The sequence below is a fragment of the Condylura cristata genome, unplaced genomic scaffold, assembly GCF_000260355.1.
Source record: "Condylura cristata isolate star-nosed mole 26May11 unplaced genomic scaffold, ConCri1.0 scaffold00024, whole genome shotgun sequence".
In the NCBI taxonomy this organism is placed as follows: domain Eukaryota; kingdom Metazoa; phylum Chordata; class Mammalia; order Eulipotyphla; family Talpidae; genus Condylura; species Condylura cristata.
In genome coordinates, this window is record NW_004567125.1 from 32,589,559 (window position 1) to 32,608,506 (window position 18,948).

At 44.8% G+C, this 18,948-nt stretch overlaps 1 protein-coding gene across 1 annotated transcript; it reads left to right on the plus strand.

The window, feature by feature from the left end:
• The first annotated feature begins 681 nt into the window (after positions 1–681).
• On the plus strand, positions 682–15,310 carry SLC1A6 (solute carrier family 1 (high affinity aspartate/glutamate transporter), member 6). The gene is made up of 9 exons (XM_004688678.1): positions 682–888; positions 1,633–1,770; positions 3,008–3,212; positions 3,995–4,037; positions 4,566–4,909; positions 7,562–7,795; positions 8,826–9,020; positions 14,009–14,143; positions 14,971–15,310. Exons 1-9 carry the CDS (start codon positions 684–686, stop codon positions 15,164–15,166), a joined length of 1,695 nt encoding a protein of 564 aa, XP_004688735.1. The 5' UTR covers positions 682–683; the 3' UTR covers positions 15,167–15,310.
• Positions 15,311–18,948: the final 3,638 nt, after the last annotated feature.

Sequence of the window (18,948 nt, forward strand, 5' to 3'; positions counted from 1 at the left end):
TGCAGTTACTTGATGTGTATTAAAATAGAATTAGTATTTCAAGTAATCACCCAAAGCTTCCATTCTAGATACATTTAAGTAATTAAGCAAGGCCATAGGGATATGGCTGAATGTAAAGAAGAGACACAAAATATGAGATTTGGGAAACAGTCCCAGCACCCCAGAAAGAATTCTGAACATTACATTTCCCTTCCAAGACTGATGCTCAAGATACCAGGGCACTCAGGCAAAGCAGCTACATTCATTTGGCACCCACTGGTTTTGAGGCACCTGCATTTAGTCACTAGTTAGCTCCACCAAGCCAGACATCAAGCTATTACAGTGAGTAGGGCTGTGCATGCAGCTGTCACTCAGCAAAGTCTTGTTTGGTTTGTGAACAGGGACAGCCGCCAATAGCTTGTGACCGTAAGGCTGGAATCAGGGAATGGCAAAACTGTCCATCTCATTTTGCTGTCCTTCCCCGTTTCTTGCCAGCCATGTACAGAAATGATGGTGATCTTGATCCCTTTTATGGCCAGGACTTGACCCTGGAATCCCAAGCAGAGTGCTCAGGCGCCTGTCAGACTTACACCTCCTCTTTTCACTGTGCGGGTGCTTCCTAAGGTCCTCCACGCGTGCCCTTCTCCCACATCATCCTTTGCCCTACCCCTCACCAGGACCTCTCTGTCCCCTGCTGATAGAAGATGAGCAGCCACGGCAATAGCCTGTTTCTGAGGGAGAGCGGCCAGCGGCTGGGCCGGGTGGGCTGGTTGCAGCGGCTGCAGGAGAACTTGCAGCAGAGAGCGTTGCGCACACGCTTGCGCCTGCAGACCATGACACGCGAGCACGTGCAACGCTTCCTGCGCAGGAATGCCTTCATCCTGCTGACTGTCAGCGCTGTGATCATCGGTGAGTGGGCTGGAGGGGCGGAGACTTAAGGGAAATTCCCTGCATGCTCATTTCTTTACTCCGCCCACTAGTTTTCATCCGCAGGCGCACACATCCCACCCACCCTTTCCTTCCCCTGCCGTGTAAGGTCATCTTCACACAGTGGGTTCAGTCATGCCAACACAGTGTGTGTAGCCACGGTGAAACACGAATATGCACGTGTGCACACACGACACAAGAACATGCTTTCTGCATGCGAGCACACAAACAAACATGTTTTATGCATGCAGAAAACAGGCACAAATATGTAAACACATAACACACGTTAAACACAGGCACAAATATGTAAACACATAACACACATTAAACACATTCATACATGTAATGTATTCTCTGCACAGGCAGTAGCATATTTATGTGATAAAATGCACATATACTCTCATGTTTGGAAATAGTCACAAATACATATGGGTCACATCTAGATACACACATAGGAAAAACATGTGACTCTTGTGTGTCAGACCACACATATAGTCACAGATACAGCTGCATAGTTGAGTGTATGCACACTCATTTATACATAGCTACATGCTAACACAAGCCATACATTTTTACAGTGTACATATACATACACACAGACATGCATGCTCATAGGGCACTTCTCTCTCTTACCTCCATGGTACACACTCTTCTTGGGACAGGTGATCTCTGTTTGGTGCTGAGTGACCCAAACTTCATGCCACTGACCCCTGTTCTTGGCCATAGGGGTCAGCCTGGCCTTTGCCCTGCGCCCTTACCAGCTCACCTACCGCCAGATCAAGTACTTCTCTTTTCCCGGAGAGCTCCTCATGAGGATGCTGCAGATGCTGGTGCTGCCACTCATTGTCTCCAGCCTGGTCACAGGTAGGAAAGCCCAGAACAGTGTTGGCCTCCAAGAAGCACCTCTGAACCCATGCTCCAATCTGGGGCTAACGCAAAACACCAAACTCAGATCCTCAGCAAAATCTTTGAAGAAGTGAGGCAAGCACAGGGGGGCAGAGAGAGAAGCTGAGATGTGGATTCAGAAGAAAGCTGGCCTCCTAGCCTGGCCCCTGGACAGTGCTCTGGAGCATAAGCAGCACTACAGAGTCCATCCTCCCCCTCTCCCCATCCCCAGTCTCCTACTGAGTCAAAGGACATGGAATTTTGGATCCTTGTACTAGTCAGTCATTGGCCACAGATTTTTTTCCCCCATGGGGTAATTCTTCAGGAGAAGGGATTGCATGAGCTGTGAGCAGCCATTACAGTCAGCAGCTGAAGGCTAGGTGTGCGGCCTGGTGGAAGGTCTCTGGATGGGGCACTGAAGGTATCTACAGTGGCTAACGCACAGGGAGGGAGTTGCTATTTGGGAATGAGTAGGAGATAATGAATTGAATGAAAGTGAGGCAATGGTGCAAAATAGGGGTAAGTGGGGGATGGGGTGGGGTTTGAAATGTTGGCTTGGAGTAGACGGAAAGTTAGTGGAAAAGTGCCTGGGGGAAGTGTTGTTGCTATCCCACTGAGGGGCTCTGACCCCTACATTCACCCGAAGGTAGGAGACTCGAGCTGCAAGAAGGTGAAACAAGAGTCTGGAGTCCGGAGTCTGTTTATTATGAGGCCCCATGAGTCTATATAGGGTCTGACATGCTTCCTCCATGAAGAAAAACAAGAAGTGTACCTGACGTGGGGGTGGGGTGCATGTGTGTACAGGGCCTGGGGCTTCTTGCAGTTTCTGTTAAAAACAAGGCAGGGGACTGCAGCTGTTTGCATGACAGAGTGCACTGTGCTCTGCTGGCTTGTTTGCTGGCCTTACTGGGCAGTGTGCTCACCCATGCGCAACATCAGCCAGCGCGGACAGGTAACACTGGAGGTCCTGTCGAGTTAGCCACAGGGAAGGAGTGGGATGGGAAGTGCATATGGTAAATAAAATGGGGGTTAGAGAGTGATGATATGGCTGTGAACATTGTCTTTTATGGGGCCTGATGGGGTGCAGAAGAGGGAATATTTGGTGGAATGGTTATTGAGTCAGTGGTGTAAGGGAGGGTAGAGCAGATGGATGGGAGAGTGGGGGCTGCGGTATGGATGGGGCTGTCTTCCATAAGGAAGACGACTTGTCTTCCAGGTATGGCTTCCTTGGACAACAAGGCGACAGGGCGAATGGGGATGCGGGCAGCTGTATACTACATGGTGACCACAGTCATTGCTGTCTTCATTGGCATCCTAATGGTCACCATCATCCACCCTGGGAAAGGCTCCAAGGAGGGGCTGCATCGTGAGGGTCGGATCGAGACCATCCCCACAGCTGATGCCTTCATGGACCTGGTCAGGTAATATACTTTCTAATTTTGATGGGAGTTTTCACACTATATACAACAATGCTCCTTAAGGAGAGGCAAAGGGGACAGACTGACCTAGCGTGGAAATGACCGCATCCAAATTAGAGAATCAATTCCTGGTTCCTGTACTCTAGTAGCTAGTTTTATTGGGACCCTTTTTCTACTTGGAGTCTTGCACATGTCTTTGGAGAGCAGATGAGTCCTAGGATGCCATCTTTTGAGCTTTAGGCTGCTTAATGGAGGCTTTCATTGAAGCATCTTGGGATGGGCTGAGAACAGGTGATGTTTGAGTGGTGAATAATGCTCTTAGATCAGCAAGATTTTGCCAGCCATAGTCAAGGCTAGCTATATTTACACCCTACTCATCAACTTGTGGGGGGTAGGGAGTTGGCGGAGTTCAGGAGTTGTCTATGTCTTTTGAAGCACACAGGTGAATTAAGTTGACTAGAGTCCTTCCTCGGGGCTCAGACAACCTTCATGAGAGGTCCATTTACACCCCTTACTTAGCAGCTGTGTAGCTTTGGTTCATTTCCATAAATTCTCTGCACTTTGGTTTCTAAGTGTGTTAAATGGGAGACATTGACAGTACTCATTTTTATAGTTATTGCAGTGTTAAAATCAGAAACTACAGGTAAGGCATATCGCTCAGCCAGTCTAGAATGAGTGTTCCAGTGTTGACTGCTATTACTGTTGTTGTTATAATTATTGTTATTTTCACCTTGCCCTCCCTTCCAAGGTCTAACTGCTTTCCTTCATCTGATGTTTTTCTGCAGAAATATGTTTCCACCCAACCTCGTGGAAGCCTGCTTCAAACAGGTCAGAAGGGAGTAATATTGAATAGTTTCATCATGGAGGCTTGGAGGGTGGGGGAACTTGCTGCTGAGAGACTGGTCTAGAGGTGAGGGGTGGAAAGAAGGGCCCCACAGGGCATTAGGCTGGAGATTTTGGAAGAATCAGGGCGAAGGAATGTACATTTTTTGGTGGGAAAATCAAGGGAGGCTTAGAGAGAAGGACTTAGGAGAAGGGCTGCCTGGAGATCGTACTGGGAGAGGAACCAAGGTTTCTGACTAGAGATGGTGGAGGTGACACACCCTAAACTGTTTGCACATTACCCAGGAGTTTATACTCATTTTCCCATGCATTCGTTGTTCACACTCTCACATCCATCCACTCACTCGTTCTTTAATGCATTGGTCAAATCATTCATTCATTCTTTCATTCAGATACATAAGATAAATTTCTCCAGAGTATAGGAACCAGGAATTGATGCTCTAAAGAAATTTCTCCAGGGGATTCTGAGGCACCCACTGAATCAAATTTAGGTCCAATTTCTTCATATTTCAGTTTAAGACACAGTACAGCACAAGGTTGGTGACCAGGACCATTGTGAGGACAGAGAATGGATCAGAGCTGGGTGCCTCCATGACTCCTCCATCCTCGGGGGAAAATGGAACCAGCCTCCTGGAAAATGTCACACGAGCCTTGGGCAGCCTTCAAGAGGTGTTGAGTTTTGAGGAGACTGTGCCTGTGCCTGGCTCAGCCAATGGCATCAACGCCTTAGGCCTCGTGGTCTTCTCTGTGGCCTTTGGGCTGGTCATCGGAGGCATGAAACACAAGGGCCGAGTCCTGCGGGACTTCTTCGACAGCCTCAATGAGGCTATTATGAGGCTGGTGGGCATCATTATCTGGTGAGTGCTGAGCTCGGAGGGTGGGGGTGATGGTGTGAGGGAGGGATGGAACCAGGTCTGCAAAGTCAGTCTGTGGGTGGTTGCTGAATGGGTTGTTAGTTATTCATGTATGTCTTAATTAATTCACTCATTAATTCTTGCACTCTTTCATTCATTTGTACTTTTCTGTAATGATTTACACTCTATTCACTCTCACCATCTATTCACTATATCTATCTATTCATTCACTTACTTATTTGTCTCCATTCTTCCATGATATAGTCACTCACCCCCTCATTCACTCATTCTACTGATTGCCAAATCATCTACTCATTTGTTCCTTTATATTCATTCTTCCATGCATTATTTCACTCATTATGTCATTCATTCATTCTTCTTTGTTTTTAGAAATCCATTCATTAGTGCATTCATTCACTAAAATTAATTTACAAACTCATCCATGCTTTTTTCTTTCCCTCTTTCTTCCCTACCTTCTTCTTTCCTGCGTCATTTATTCATTGGAATTTACTCTTTGATACACATATTTATATATGCATTTGTTACTCTTTCAATCACTCAGTCCCTGTACTTATTCATATACTTATTTACCACACTTGTTTGTTTACTCACCTACTCATTCATGTCTCATTTGCTCATTTTATTCATCATTTATCCACTTTCTAATAATTCCTTAGTTGATGCACATGCTCTTTCATTCTTTATATACCTTTATTCCCTCAACAACTCCTTCTCTCAGTCAGAAGACACTTTTCCAGGCTTTGTTTTGAGTTCTGGTCTATAGGAATACTTTGAGTCAGTCTTTGACCCTAAATAGCTTGCAAAATCTGAGGACACAGACACAACTAGATAAATGTATAGCATGGTGGACTAAGGTTCTATAGTCGAGGGACACTTAAAAAGTGTTGAGAACATGGGAGAACAGTCAGTGGAGGAGTATGCAGTGAACTATGCCTGGGAAGGTGATGGGATCATCTCTTAGGTAGCTCTTGAAAGGTGAGTAGGAGCCCAACAGTAGAAGAAGAGGCAAGAGACACTTTACATACAGGGGAGAGAGCATGCAAGGCTGAAAAAGACCTGTGTTGCTTGGAGAAAGATCAGGAGCTCAGGACTGGGAGCATAGAATAAGCTGGAAGTAGTGGTGGAAGAGTTTAACAAGATTGTCTGATTCTATGGGGGAAGACTTTTATATCATCCCACATAACTTGCAAGTTGTGTAAAGGAGTAAAAGTCAAGTTGTGAGCTTGGAAGTGCAGTTGAGGGCAATGAGAGTGGGAGCTTATCTTGATAAACAAGAAGATTGGCAAGGAACATTGAAGGCTTAACTGAATTGGTGACAACACATTTATAGTGTTATTTGCATGGTTGGAATGATTAGAATATTCAGCTATGCCAGGTGGGTGAATACAGGAAGAAAGAAGTCATGAACAACTGATCCAGGGTTGAGGAATTTTGCAGAGGACAGAGCTATCACAGAAGCAGACCTAGACTTGGAGAAATCTCAGCAGCAACTCACCTGGGCTAACCCTGAGTCCAGCCTGTTAGCCTTAGGTCTTGTCATTTCTAACTCAAGCTGTAGTACCAACTTCCCAAGTAGTCCACACCTCTTCCAGTACTTCCACTATGAAGATGACCAACAGTGTGCTTAAATGTATAAAGAAAGGAATTACAATTAAAGTCTGATGGAGGGTGAATGATGGCACCAAGGGCAGAAGTTGTCTGGTTTGTTGGGGAGACTAGCTGAGCTCCCCAGTGAAACTAGCTGGTTCTTTCTCTTCTGCTCTCCTTTTCACTCATTGCTCTAGCAAAACTGGTCTCTGTTCCTTCAATATTTCTAGCTCACAGCACACTCAGGGTCTTGGCACTGTGCCTGCAGTGCTTCCCCTGCAGATGTACTCGGTGTATTATCGCTAGCAGGCCTCAGCTTACATATCAGCTCTTCCACAAACTCCTTTCCTGCTCACAATTAGGTAGTGACATTCAATGACTGTTTTGTAGTATAACAAAGTTGTAATTATGTGCAATTAGATGTACCATCTGCTTTGACATTAGAATGTAAGCACCATGGGGGCAGGGACTGTGCTCCTGGAACACAGTAGGTGATCAATAGCTATTGAGTGAGTGACTAAATAGATACTTTGATAAGATAGCTTGCAGATGTCCAGGGGAAATCCAGATGAAATAACTCATGGCAAATGAGTTAGAATTTGCTCTGACTGGAAGGACAGTGGGGCATACAAATGTAGACAAAAGAGCTGTGAGCAGCAAATAAGGGAAGTTAGAAAGTCAGAAACAGGAAGTATTTGAGCAACATCAAGGGAAAACATCCTGAAAATAGTGACTATTTGGGAGATAGGGCTTGATTGGGAGAGTGGGAGAAGGAGAGACTTGATAAAATTGTGTGCCCTGGAGTTGTAGGACCATTTTTGTGTTCTGGGGGTAAGCTCTGGATGAACAAGAAGAGGAGTTGGAATATATTTGTGCTGCCCAGCCCATTTGTCAATATGTGGGGAAGATTTGGGTGAAATTGAGTGGTGAGTGTGGTGGGCACTGCCAGGTTCCTGGGTCTTATATGGGCAGTGCCTTGAAGTTGCCAGCTTTCAGTTCATGGTAGTGGCCATGCGGGAGTCCTGATATGTGTCTGACTTGGCCCAGGTATGCGCCTGTGGGAATCCTATTCCTGATTGCTGGGAAGATCCTGGAGATGGAAGACATGGCTGTCCTTGGGGGTCAGCTGGGGATGTACACCTTGACTGTCATTGTGGGATTGTTCCTCCACGCTGGCGGTGTCCTGCCTCTCATCTACTTCCTCATCACTCACCGCAACCCTTTCCCCTTCATTGGGGGCATGCTGCAGGCTCTCATCACTGCCATGGGCACATCTTCCAGGTATGGCCTTGTCCTCCATCACTGGCACCCTTCAAAGATGACTCTGACTTTTACGGGCTCACCTGGGAGTCCTACCACCATGCCCCTCCACCCCAAGCCCAGAACTGTGTTAAAGTTGTACAGTGCTGTCAGGGCCTCCAGCAGGTCTCTAGGTGGCTCTGATCTGACTCCCTTTTCTCCTTTCTTCTTTCCCTATTTCATATGGAACCAACTGCTGATTTTGAGGTTAGGTGGTTTGAATCTAACCTGTCCCAGTTTTCCAGTCATCTTTTCTTGAGATGGTCTCTGGGAACTCTCTTGGCTTCTTTCTTGTTTGCAGTGGTTTATAAAGAGTTTCCTTTTCGTCATCATCCAGATTCAAGACAAACTGAAAAGTGCCACAAGAGTCAGCCAGATGAAGAGAACTAATTTTTATTGGCCATAGTGCTGATTGAGAATATGCTTTTTGATCTTTGACCAAGTAGGGCTGGTACTATGAAACTCAAAATTGAAGTTACTGCAGGACACCTAAAGGCCTTCTCTGTGGTTTAGACAACAGAAATGTTTTATGGACAGACTATCCTCAAATAAAATGTCCACTCCTTTGATTAAACTTAGCAATCAGTTAAGTGCCTTTTCCTCCCCTGGGAAGTGGTGTGGAGAGGTACTGAGAAGGTTAATATAGCTGAGATCATTTCCCAAAGCCAACATGGGGAGTGGAAAAGAGTCCTCACTTAGCCCTTAGGGGTGGGAAATCGCCAGAGACTTCGTCTTCTTCTTTCTGGGAATAGATTTTTAGAGTAAACTGGTTTCCTGAACTAGTGTCTAGTAATTTGCCTTAGCTAATGGTTTTAAGTGGGTCAAGAAACCTCCAGCCTGGGGAGCCCTCATTGCTCTCTGCTTCTCCATGCACAGTTAGCAGACTCTGAAATGGGATTCACCTGCCACCCTCCCTTTGTTCTGGCTCCCACCTCACTGCCCTCCTTAGCCACTGCTAATGTAGCACGGTTCTGCCAGCCTCTGTTCCCAGCTCTGGGTTTCTCTCCCCTAGCTCTGCAACACTGCCCATTACGTTCCGCTGTCTGGAAGAGGGCCTTGGTGTGGACCGCCGTATCACCAGGTTTGTTCTGCCTGTGGGGGCCACCGTCAACATGGATGGCACCGCCCTCTATGAGGCCTTGGCTGCCATCTTCATCGCTCAAGTCAACAACTATGAGCTCAACCTAGGCCAGATAACAACTATCAGGTGAGGTGGTCATGGGTGGTGAGACCTGAAAAGTTGTTTGTTTGGCTACCTGAGGGGGAGCTCCAGCTCCCGGTCAAGGGAGGTCTTGGGAAATGGAGGGGTCGTAGGGAGGATCCAACTACCTATCTGGATGAGGCCAAAGGTGGGAGTTTGCAGCCTCAGGCTGTCAGAAGTTGGCAGCATTTTCAGCCAGCCCACCCTTCACATGCTGTTGTGGGAAGCACTTTGCTAGTATTTTCCAAAGTATGACTGATGCATTTTAATAAGGTGTAGTTATTATTGTAAATATGGCTTCTTGACCTTATACTGAGAGGCTCCAATTTAATCATTATAAAAATAATAGCAACAAGGGCTCTTCCTGGTGGCACAATGGGTTAAAGCACTGCATTTTATGAAGCTCTCTGAAGCCACTGCAGCACGAGTTCCATCCCCGGCCAGGGAGCTGACCCACATATCATGGCAGATCTCTTCTGACCTGCCTGCTCGTCCCCTCAGCAGTGTAGTTTGTCAGTCTGCCTGTTCTGCTCCCTACTCTGTCTCTAGTGAATCTCTCAGCCACCACACCTCTGGCCTATACCCTAGTTCTGTAAGCATAAATAAATAAATCTTAAAAAAAAAAAAGAAAAGACAATAAACTCTTAAAAAAAATAGCAACATGATCATCTCCTTCTGGGCTTTGTGCCAATGTCATCGTTTCAGGGATGTGTACCTTCAGTTACCCTATAAGCACTTCTGGCTTTTATAGGCTAAACCATTTCCCCATTGCCTTAGTATATATTTTACTTACTTATCTTGCTTATTATCTTCTTTCCCTACTAGAATATAAGCTCCATTTGGGCAGGAGTTTTCTTCTATGGGAATTTCTATGAGGTACCTAACATGTAGTAGATGCTCAATAAATATGAGTTGAAAGAAAAAATTTATTGAAGTCTCTGTAAACTGTGTTGTGTAACATGCCTTTGTATTCATTCATTTGATATTCATGATAATCTCCAAGGTGGATAAAATGGCCAATATTGGTTTAGAGAGGAAGAAATTGGAATCCAAGGCAAATTAAGTTACTTGCCCAAGGTTACGATGGGAACAGTCAGTTGATTCCTGAACTAGTGCTGGTAATGACAGAGCATGAGAGGGAAGGGGAAGTGGATGATGAGTGGGAGGAAGGAACGTGTGTTCTAGGAAGCTGGCTTGGAAGTAGGGGTTTGTGTGGGCCGTGCTTGAGTTTCTCTACCCTGCCTTTCTCTGTTCACACTTTGCCTGTCCATGCTATCTTCGTGTTGGCATCAAGTCTCTGGAACTCATGGGACCAGCTTCTCCAATGCTTCTGAAAGGCCTCACCAGTATTGGTTGTTGGGGAATAACTTTTTGTTCAGATTATATTGACTAAATTTCAGGTGCTGGAAATACGACTTTGAGTCACACATTCACAGTGATGCATTGGTGTCTTTGGAAACCAGGTGGCATAGCAGAGCCACAGGCCTGGGGAGGTGTCATGGAGGTTTTCCTCAGAGTCCTTTATATAAGGACTCTGCATAGTCTTCTGGGATGTGCTGAACACCAGTCCAAGCCTCTGCTTTTGTGCAGCGATTTGTTGGAAGAAGACACAGTATCACTCCTGATGATAGAGGCTTAGGAGCCAGTTTCTTGACTTGTTTCCATTTCTTTAGAAAAAGCAAGCTTGGAAAGGTTTGCAGTAATTTTGTGGGTGTTGATCTATCTTTGTTCCTTCCTTCCTTGCTCAAATGTTGACCTGGTGTCTACATATAAGCATTAGGCTTGGTGCATGGAGTACCTAAAGATGTGGAGAGCATGAACTCTGTTCAGGGGACACCGTGAGTGAACTAAATATTTCCACAGAGCCTGCAAAGTGCTGTGTTGGGCAAGCTAAGAGCTATGGGTGAGGACACCTGGTCCAGCCCTGAGAAACAGTGGTGACTGAAACCTTCATGGACAGGTAACATATGAACTGAACATGGACAGAGAACTAGTTGCTGACCAGGTGGAAAGGAAGGTGGTGGTTTAGTAGTGGTTCTTAAAGTGAACCACCAGTAGCATCATCACATTGGAAATTTTGGGAACGCAGATGCCACGGTAGTTCTACTGAATCAGAATCTTTGGGCTTGAGCCCTGCCATCTGTGTTTCCACCTACTCACTAAATGATTCTTATGCACAATCAAGTTTGAGAAGCACTGCCTTAACGGGACTGAGAGGAGCTAGCTCATTAAGGATAAAGCTTAAAGGACATGTCGGGGGGAGGTGGAGAGTAGAAGGAAATGAGGCTGAAAGGTGAGTAGGGGTCAAACTCAGGAATACCCTGGGGTCAAGAGTTTTAACTTACTAGCAAACATTCCAAAAACATGTGTTGAATGTTTTATGTATTATAAGTTCTTTAGGTTCCATGCCAGGGAAATATAACACAGTTCTTGACCACATGAAATGGTGGTGTGGTAGTGACGATGATGTTAGTGATGTGATGATGTTGGCTGATGGTGCTAATGGTGAAAGTGGTGATGATGGCCAGCATTTATAAAGCACTTGCTATGTGCCAGACATAACATTAAGTATTTGCAAGCATGAGCTCCTTGAATAATGAGCTATGTTACATAATGTCCTATGCATAGTCCTATCATTGCCTTTGCCTGCTTAGTGTGATAGTATTAGAGCTGTGAGAATCCAGAGAAGGGGTATCTGGCTTAGCTGGGGTTGTGTAGTTGGGGTTGTGTAGTTTTCATTTTGTTAGCCTCCCCGTGGATCATTTTGGCATTTCAGTCAGGTGACCTTTCCATCATCTTTTCAAAGTTCCCTAGTTTGTGCAACTTCAGTCATCTACTTTTGGGGCCAGGCCTCGGACTTGGCCTCACATCATTGTGCTGTGACATCTGTAGTATATGCATCATACCCCATCTCCAGTCTCTCCATTCATTCTCCTTTGCTGCCTCTAATGTTTTCTTTAATTGCATATGAACTTTTGCTTCCTTATGATTTTATTTTACTCCCTATGTAACTTAGTCCAGTGTTTTTCAAACTTTTATCTGTATGTTAATCATCTGGGGATCTTGTTCAAAGGCAGATTCTGGTTCAGTGGTTATGGTTCTTCATTTCTAACAAGTTTTCAGGTTGTGCTGCTGCTGCTTTGGGACCATGCTGGGAGTTGGGATCTTCTCCCCCAGAGTGTGGCATGTGTCATTCTCTGACTTTCTGAAAGGTGTCTGTGACATCTTTACCACAGTCTTTCTGTACAACTGCTCTCCAAGTCCTTAACATCAGGGAACTCAACCATCCTCTTTTTCTGCTCATATGCCAAAGTGTCTGAGCCCAACTAGAGAAACCTTTACTCAGTGAGGAGCTTATCGCTATAATCAGATGACATATTACATTCTCGTTTCTCTAAGAAGTGATTGTGAACATTTTCTCATAGGTCTGCCGAACATTTTAGTATGTTCATTGAAGAAGCATCTGCTTCATTCTTTTGCCCATTTTTTTTTTTGATTGAGTTGTTTGTTTTGTTTTTATAGAGTTTTAGAAGTTCTTTGTATGTCTTTGGTGTCAGTCCTTTGTCAGATGTATTGTGCACAAATACTTTTTCCCATTCCACAGGGAGAAACACCACTTTTTTTGTTTGTCTAGGGTAGTATGCAAATAGTGATTACCTCTCCTGGGAAACATTGACATCCCTGAGAGTAGGGATATCATCTAGATAGGTAAGATGGGAGATTTTTGAGGGATATTCTTAAATGGACCGAAGAACTAATCAACACTTCCAGCTTATCCCTGGCAACCAATGGGGAGAGTTTAATCATGGCCTGGTATCAAGTCACTAGATAGTGCTTCAGAATTTAACAGCAGAAAATGGATTACCAGGGTCCCCAAGTATGAGGTGTCTTTCTGGACCCAGATGGAATGGATCCATCACAAGCACGCTGCCTGCCCTCCAAGTGCACACACAGATTGCTGTTTATGTCAGGGCTTGTGTTTGGAGGAGTTTCTCTCACTTAGGACAATGGTGATAATGACCCTCCTTGAGGTCCCGTTCTAAGTACTGTGCTCTTCTACTGCTCACCATTAGCTCCTCAATATGTTTCCTTTCCTACAGATGAAGAAATGGTGGTTTTGAGTTTACAAATTCAAGGAGATGTAGTTGATGAATGGGAGTTGGCTGGGCCCCAAAGTTTATTCTTTGCCCACCAGCCCAAGTGTTTACTCAATCACTGTTAGGATAAGAGCTACCATGTAGGCAAAGCATCCCAAGTAGCTCCAAGTAGTGGTTCACAGTTATAGAAAATGGGAAGGGACTTCAGTGGCCACATCAGGGCACTGAAACCTTGGTAAAATCAGCGACTTTAGTGTTTTTGCACCATGCCAGATAATCAGAGCTAATGCAGGAGCTAAGATTTGACCCTCTACTTAATGGTGGATCACAGTCTCTTTCATCTCCCATGTGTTCCACCTTTCAGTTTTCCAAAACTCTTTCTCTCTCTCCCTTCCCCCTCCAAATAAATATTTATATAATTTGTTCAGCATCATACATAATTTCTTTTTTTGGCCCTAAACTTGAATTACCTTCTAGAATTCCACACCCAGCAGCTGGCCCTAGTAGTACTTATTTCTCTACTACTTCTAGTACCTGTGCACAGAAGTAATTCAGTCTCGTGGTTCACATCTGCTGCCCAGATTGATTTTTCCATCCTTTTCCAGACCCCACAGACAGCTGGTTAACTGTCTACTCTTACACCTACATTGAGTTGTTTAAAAATGTGAACACCCATGGTTGGACAAACTTCCAATCTGATCCCAGCAGAGGAAGAGCATGTGAACTTCTACTCAATGAAAGTCACTTTGGATTGCTTTTTACATTCTGAATTTGATGTGATGCCCTGGTAGAATAGACCCCTTCTCTTCTACCAGTAAAAGGTGTGTCCTTTCTCACTCTTTTCCTTATTTCTTCCTTCCCTCCTTTTGCTTCCCCATGTTCTGTCTCCTTTTGCAGTATCACAGCAACGGCAGCCAGCGTTGGGGCTGCTGGCATACCCCAGGCGGGGCTGGTCACCATGGTCATTGTGCTTACCTCGGTTGGCCTGCCCACTGAGGACATCACGCTGATCATCGCTGTGGACTGGTTTCTGTGAGTGTCTTGGGGCGAGGCCTAGTGCTGTCCTCCCGTCACCTCCTGCAGTACCCCTGACCCATGGGCTTTCATCCCAGCAGAATTTTAGAGTAACAATTCTAAACACTCCCTAAAGTTTATTCTTTTAGAGAGAATCCAAATGCAAGCCATGGCCCGAGGGCCCCAAATTTCATATCTAATCTTGGGAAGTAGGGCATAGAGAAGACAAGCCCATTGCCCTGAAAAACTGCCATTTACCTGTTTCATGTAGACATCACAAAAAGGTGGTTTGTGGGACAGGACTGACTTAAAATTACTTTTAAAAAAAATTCTCAACTTCTAAAAAAAGAAGTTTACATAAATAATAAAAAAAAAAACCCTATACCCCCTTCCCACCTGGGAGCAGTTAATTGAAACTGAACCTATTTGGGAGGTTTCCAGCCTGGCCAGATTTACTCATGGTAGCTACATTTCTCATCCTATATGCTATTCAGCTCATTATCCCTACCCCTAGTTGTTGATATCTTAAAAAAAAATAACCAGCAGCTGTATTGTTAAGATCAAATATGAGCATATCACAGTGTTCCAATCTGCACTGTTAGGAGTGTAAACCCTGGACAAGGAGGAGGAGGGGCCTACCCAAGACTATTTGGTTATGGGTTGGACTGAGAGGAAACTGAAGACAGAGAAGGAGCAGGACCTGCCTGGGGTTAGGTGGTTGTGGATTGGACTGGAACATGAGCTCCATCTTCCAGGTACAGGGACTCCCATGTTACAGCCTCTTCGTGATCGGACTTTTCAAGCCCTGTTTAACAGCATCTTCTTTCTCCTCTCCTCTCCATCAGTGACCGACTTCGCACGATGACCAATGTTCTGGGGGACTCTATTGGAGCAGCTGTCATTGAGCATTTGTCTCAGCGGGAGCTGGAGCTGCAGGAAGCAGAGCTTACCCTCCCCAGCCTGGGGAAGCCCTACAAATCGCTCATGGCCCAAGAGAAGGGGGCCTCCAGGGGACGGGGAGGCAATGAGAGTGCTATGTGAGGGATCCTCAACTTTGATGCTCAGAGAGAAGGGAAGGGTGCCAAAAAGAGGGAGGTCCTGGGAAGACCAGTGCCAAATGTCTGTGCACTGAACACACATGTTCTATCTGGGGGAAACTGAGATAAAGGAGCAGGAGGGAAAGGTGTCTAGGTCTCCATTTTTCTCTGAGCATAAGCTGAGAAGTTGGTGGTTGGTGAGCAAGGTAAGGGAGGAAATGCTTCCTGTGGGTGTGGGGCAAGGGAAGCTCAGGTTTAACAACATGAAGGGTCAACTCATGTTTCTTATTTTCTTAAGGAACTGAAGAAAGTAAAGGAAAACCACTATTTCTCATAATAAAATGGTATCTATGGCCTCTGTGTTGGGGGCTCCCAAGACCACCTTCAGGTCCCATGATTGATGAGCAGGAATCACAGAACTCAAAAACCTGTGATGCACATGTTTATGGTTTATTGCAGCAAAAAGACACATTAAAGTCAGCAAAGGCAAAATATTCATGGGGAAGGGTCCAGGAGATACCAGGCATGAGTTTCCAATTGTTCTCTCTCTGGGAAAGTTCATGGATAGCATTTATCCCACCAACCATGTGTGACGACAACACTTCTGAAATAGTGCCACCAGGAAGCTCACCTGATCCTTGGGGATCTGTCATATAAACAGATTCTGCTGATTATTACTACTCATTGTTCAGTTCCTTCAGTGGTCAAACTAACAGATTGCCTAGGGACCCAGCTAAACAAAAATGCATTAGCAAAAAAATCATAAATCACACTGTCAGTGTAGACTATTTGGCATGGTTCAGTGTTCCAGGTATGTAAAGACACTTACCAGATAGGATACTCCAAGGGCTCAGAGATCATTTCCTTGGGTCCAGTCAGGAGTGAGTCCTTTCTTTGAGATGTGTAGGCTTTGAGCCCTTAACAATCTTTATTAGCCTTTTACTTCACACACCCTGCGTTTGGGAATAGAGTAAGTAGTTTCCCATGGTGATGAGTAAATAGGTCTTTTAACCCAAACTCTTGACTCCTGTGACTGGGTGTTTCACACCCCCAAGCTGATCTGAAAGGATTCTCATTTCTAAACCACACAACAAGGAATGTTAATCTCTTAGCATTATTTTTCCTGGAACCTAATGAACTATGCAGTACATTAAATGAAGATTTGGGGAAAACACATGTTGTGTGAATAGAGAGTAACATGCTTCTAGCTGTCATGGGTTTAACTCAAACTTTTTGTCCAGGAAACATGACATTGATTCTTTTCTAAATCAAATTAAGCTTCATTTGGCCACTTGCCTCACCCAAAGAGAGAAATTTAATCACAAATATGTTTTGCGATGACTTACTGGCATTCTTTAGGATCCCAGGAGAACCCTTGGGGTTAAGCAATTGAGAAAACTTGGAAAAAGTGTTCCAGAATTCTTTTATCTATTTGTGGACATATTTTTTCCCCAAGACTGAATTGTTCATGCAAAGACAATAGGTTCCAGTACTTATAAAACATGCTACTATACAGTTGACCATGGGGACTTTGCCTCATGTCAGTCTCAAGCCAGAATTTTAGCTTTTGGCTCCACCCTACCCCACCTTATTGTCAGTGGTCTGTGTCCCCAAGGGGCTCATCTATGGGAGCATGGTGGATAGGTTGCTAGGGTTGCCATAACAGGGTACCACAAAGTGGAGTTGCTTACACAACAGAAATTTATTCTACCCTAGTCTTGGGAGCTGGAGTCAGAGATTAAGATGTTCATAGGGCTGGTATCCTCAGAGGCCTCTCTTGTTAGCTTGTATATGCCATCTTCTCCCTGTGTTCTCATATGGTCTTCCTCTGTGTGTGCGGGCCCTGGTCTTCTCATAAGGACACCAGTAGGATTGGATTAGGGCCCACTGGGACAATTTCATTTTAAATCAATTGTATCTTTAAACACCCTATTTATAAATACAATGACATTCTGAGCTATTGAAAATTAGGATTTCAGCATGCATTTTGGACATATCAGTCCGTGAGATGGCATGATTTGCAATGTCAAGGGAGTTATAACCTGTGTCCTCCCAGTCTTGGAACCTCCCCCATCTTTATTTGTAAATGTGAGTTTTCAAGAATAAAATCTTTTATCATCTGGGGCATGGGAAACAGCACATCTTGGGGGAGGGATTGTGGTTTGAAATAGATAATCTTTACATTCTGTTGAGTCCTCTGTGGCTGCCAGAGCAAGACAAATGAATTTATCTCTAATCACCCAAGTAATCTGTTGTAAAAGAATGTGGCTTGCTTTCTGGATTTGTTCTGAAAAGGTAAGATGGGTGCACAGTGGGGTGGCCAAGAACAGGTGGGAAACTGCGAGCAAGAGATGCATGGGGATGGAATAAAGCTGGTGTCCACTGGGTTGCCTTTGACCTCAGTAATAGAGTGTCCTGCAGTGGTCAGAGCCCCTGTCATGGATGTCAGTACACATCCCTGATCCAGGAGGCAAGGAGACTGAAAGAGGATCTAGGGGAAACATAGAGCATTTCAGGGTTAGTTCCTGCTTCATGCTAATGATGTAAATCAGTAGATCCTCTCTGTGTGCTACAAAACAGCAGCTGTTTCTGGTAACCCTCCATATATTCAAGAAGTGTCCTCATGACCTCTATTAGGTTCTTGTGACTTCTGTAACACTTTGCCACAACCTAGGTGGCTTAAAACAACAGAAATTATCTGATAGTTCTGGAGGCCAGAAGCCCAAAATCCATGTGTTAATGGGATCACACTACCTCCCTATGGACGAGGACTCCAGGTTTCCACAGCATGGGGCTGCAGCACTCCTATCTGCATCCACCTTACAGAATCTTCTCTTCTTGGCATCTTCTCCTCTTCTGTATGTTGTAAGGACACCTGTCATTGGATTTAGGGCCAACCCGTGCAAACTGTAATGATCTCATCTCAAGATCCATAACTCAGTTAACTGTGAAAATAAGGTCACATTCACATGTTCCAGGAGGCATATCTTTTTGAGAACTGACAAGCCACAATATAATTTAGGAGATATAGCCCAGTATACAAGCAAAATGAAGACTTCAGTGGTCACAGGAAGTGGACACATGAGTCAGGCAAAAGCAGACACAAAGGGTGCATTTACCAAGCCAGTTACTAGCATGGTCACATGGTGCTTCTGCTGAGGAAGGCAGTGTAATATGTAAGCCTCAGAGTTATCTCAGCCCTCTTATTCATCTTCTGTTAAGGAGTGATTCCCGGGCATTAATTCTTTCTGCACATCATCAGAGCAGACTTCAGCAACAGGGGATTTCCTCAGGCAAAGAGATGATACAAAAAATAGAAGCCAGACAGGATGCATTGAAATGGTAAATGGTGGTGAGGTGTCTTCTACGTCAGGAGTCTGTATCCCGGGGATTCTGCCCTGCCTTCTAAGGGCAGAAACCATTTTGTGACCACGGGTGTGAGAACCATATCCTAAGGGTGGTAGACCAGAAAAGTGGAAGCATCCTGAGCTCATGTTTCAAAAGGAAACAAGAGCATCTTTGATTAAGCCATTGTGCATTTGATCTCACTACTTTTAGCCAATTTCAATTTTTAACTGGTATAGAAGAAATTTTCCAGCAATATCTGTTGGTCTTGATGGGACAAACTTGAAGGGGATTACATGAAAGACTGCATGATCTCTGATATTGCTTTCTTCAGTGATGTTCTCTATCTGTCCTATCCTATATGGTGGCCACTAGTTACACATAGCTTACTGGGTACTTGATATATGCATAGAATGATTTAGGAACTGAACTTTTTTTTTT